This window comes from Panthera leo, chromosome B3 (assembly GCF_018350215.1).
Source record: "Panthera leo isolate Ple1 chromosome B3, P.leo_Ple1_pat1.1, whole genome shotgun sequence".
Taxonomy (NCBI): Eukaryota; Metazoa; Chordata; class Mammalia; order Carnivora; family Felidae; genus Panthera; species Panthera leo.
The window spans coordinates 84,497,597-84,500,885 of record NC_056684.1 but is presented as its reverse complement, the minus strand read 5'-3'; the positions used below and the strand labels follow the sequence as shown (position 1 = coordinate 84,500,885).

The window sequence follows — 3,289 nt, the reverse complement described above, 5'->3', positions numbered from 1 at the left end:
AATATATTTTCTGTTGACATTTTTAGGTGGTAAAGTATCTTTAGATTTAAAGCCTTTTGGAGCTTAGTCTGTGCAAGCCATACTTCAAAGGAAATTTTTCCATTGCATTTCTGCACCATTATATGCATTTATAAAATATAATTTCTCCTGTCTGTATTCTGTCTAAATGGGTCACTAAGAATCTAAAGTAGGATACTAGCTTTGGGGAGATAAGAAATGTGGCTTTGAAAAATAGGCTGTGTTCAATGAGATTCTCAGGACAAACACAGAACACAAGAAAGCACCAGCTATGTACATTTATTTGGTGGTAAGCATCTTACAAATATGGGCTATCTGTCGAGCAATACTTAGCCAGTGTCCCAAACTCTGGCTATTAGAGCATGGGTACAGAGTGTGCACTGAATATGGTTTACAAAAAGAAATTTCAGAAACAGATTGCTGCTGAAAAATGAATATTGAATGAAAAGTCATTCAGTTCCATAGTGGATTATAGATAGATAGGTATTAACATCTTCCTTAAGCTGAACATAGTTTCATATATAACACTGTATAAGATTTACAACAGAAGGATTAAACAATTTGGATGAAACCCTACTAAAACAGTCAAACTTCCAGAAATGAGTTTTATATTTCCAAAAAAAAAAAAAAAAAAATCTGTTAAAGTATCTCTTCCTGAAAACACACAAAAAAGCTAAAGGTGAGAATTTGGGGGTATCTCAACCCCCTCCAAGTAAAGTAGCACCCTCTCCACCTCCAAACACTAACTTAAGAATGGACTACTAATACTTGAGAAAGAGAACGTTTACAGGGAGATCCCCATATCCCCCAAAGCGCAAACATCCCCTTACATTTCCTGCCCACAGGCAGAGGTCTTGAGTCTTTCCCCAACCCCCTGTACGTTTGGCACCAATCACATAACTTTTAATTCACAGAATATACAATGCAAGAAATCTGACCCTATTGAGACAGAAACTACATAGGCGCCTGCAATGGCAAGAAAAAAAAAAAAAAAAAGACTACCATTTTTGGTAGTTAGAATCATTTGCAGATATTGAGACATGCACGTATTCACTACGACTTTCCATAGGAATTACAAGTCATATAGGATTCGTTAGGGTCTCCAGAATGAGGGGGGAAATCCTATTTTCGTGGGGTAAGAGAGAAGGCTTTTAAAGTGACAGTCCTTGACCGCGAATGTTTATATCATATACATACCTGCTCTAGAGAGGGATTTTACATTTCGCTCTCCGCTTCTCTGGCGGAACATTGACTACTGGGAGTTTTAGGAGAGAAAATATAGGCAGCAAAGAGGGTAAACTTGCAAATTCAAGAAATCCCCACAGAAATTCCCTTGCTCTGTTTCCTCCAAAGCCAACCGCATAATCTTCCTCATCTCTGTCCTCAACAGCCAGGCCGCAACGGCATCTGCAGCAGCAGTACCTGCCGACTTTCTGAGGGGTGGCACTTATTTATGTGCCGGGTCAGCCCCGGGGAGCTAAAAAAAGTGGAAGGGCAGTGTTTGCACGAGAAAATTTGCTGAGCACTCCCGTCGGATGCCCCGCCTGGGCTTGGAGCTTCAGGGGGGGCCCCAGCCAGAGCAGGCAGGAGCAGCTCCTCGCGGACCGCGTGCCACAACCGGTGCTTGTCCCTGATGTCTGCGGAAGGGAAGTGGGCCCCGCACAGCGGGCAAGCGAAGGCGAGCGGGGCACCGTGTTCAGAGCCAAAGCCCGGGGCAAGTGCACGAGCAGAGCCTGCCTCGTGAGTGCCTAGGTGCTTGCGCAGATAGGCTTGGCGACGGAACTTTTTGTGGCAATATGGGCACATGAAGATCTCGGTTCCCCCGACACCACTGGCACTGCCTGGCCCAGGCACCCGGCGCCCCAACATCCCCTCCGTATAGGGGACCTGAGGCAGCGGTGGCTCGGGGTGGGACACCTGGAGGCCCGGGTGTGGGGCGCTGTCCTGGTGCTGCTCCGCCCTGGAGCTGTCCCTCGCCTGCAGGTGCTGATCCGCCGTTTGCTCTGCCCGGCTGTTCTCCTTCCCCTCCGCCAAGAAAGATGCAACAGCCCCAGAGTCTGGGGAGGCTGAGGAAGGAGGTGGCTTCCCGTCGGCTGAAGAGACTGTGGCAGCATTTGCCGCTGCGGGACGGGGCTTGTGCCAACGGCGATGGGAGGCGAGGTTCGCAGGGCAGCTGAAGACCTTGTCGCACTCAGGGCAGCGGTATTCGACGCGTACGATGCGGGAGCAGCGGTGCTGAGCCAGAGCGAAGGGGTCCGCGTACTGCTCCTTGCATAGCTGGCAGATAAACTCCCCCAGTGGCGTGCGGCTGCCCCCCAGGCCCCTGGACGGTGCTCCGGGCTCCTCCTCCTTGATCTTCAGGCCCAGAACAGGGGACGTGGTCACTTCATCTGCGAAGCTCAACTTCCTCATGGCCTTTGGCTTCTTGACTCCGGCGGCCGCGGGTCCAGACGCGCAGCCCGGAGGTGCCTTGGCACGGCGCTCGTTGCCAGCGGCCCGCTTTAGGCCTTGCAGGGTGACCGAGAGGGGAGCAGGGTCTGGATGGAACTCTGGCTCTGGGAATGGTGCCCGGAGAGGCAGCAGGAACTGCTCCCCGGAGGTCGGTGCAGCTGCTGGCGCCGCCGAGCTGGAGAAAGCAGCCACCGCGGCGGCACCCCCGGGGAAGGACTCTGCAGAGACGGGCGAGCTGAGGCAGCGCTCCAGGAATGCCCGGCGCAGCTCCACGACCGCCGGCTTGGTGGGACTGGGGCTGGGCCCGGGGCCCTCCCTGCCATCCGCCCTCCACTCCACAGCACCTTCCTGCCCGCCCTCCCCTGGGCTCACCCTAGCCGCCTGACAGGACGACCCCGACAGCTCGCGGGCTGCCGCCTCCTCCTCCAGGGTGGGGGGTGCCACCTGCTCCGCACCTGGCTGGGGAGCACTGGAAGCCTCCTCGGGGAAGGGCGGCGCCCCCTGGGGCCCCAGCAGTGGGAAGATCCGCTCAGCTAGGCGCACTCGGTAGGAGCCCCCTGTCCGTTTAGTTCGCTTTACCAGGAAGCCCCTCGGCATGGTGGAGTCGGGAGCGCTCTGGGGGCAAGGAGTAAAGGGGGCGCCGCGGGGGCTGAAAGCGGACGAGCACCGCAGCTACCCGAGCTTCGCCACAGCCGTCATGGTCATGCGTGGGCTGCCTTTATAGCTGAGATTCGGGCCGGGGGACCACCGGTAGCCTTCAGGCTGGGCCGGCCAATCAGGAGTGGGAGCGGGCGCCAGGGGCGGGGTTTTCGCCTGGCTG

At 54.7% G+C, this 3,289-nt stretch overlaps 1 protein-coding gene across 1 annotated transcript; it reads right to left on the bottom strand.

Annotated features, from left to right (window-relative positions):
- Positions 1 to 1,317: 1,317 nt before the first annotated feature.
- INSM2 (INSM transcriptional repressor 2) lies at positions 1,318 to 3,066 on the bottom strand. The gene has a single exon (XM_042940618.1). It carries the CDS (start codon positions 3,064 to 3,066, stop codon positions 1,402 to 1,404), a length of 1,665 nt encoding a protein of 554 aa, XP_042796552.1. The 3' UTR covers positions 1,318 to 1,401.
- Between the last annotated feature and the right edge of the window lie 223 nt (positions 3,067 to 3,289).

Coding starts and splice junctions, on each gene's coding strand:
- INSM2 (XM_042940618.1), bottom strand. CDS start 3,066: ATGCCGAGGGGCTTCCTGGTAAAGCGAACTAAACGGACAGGGGGCTCC.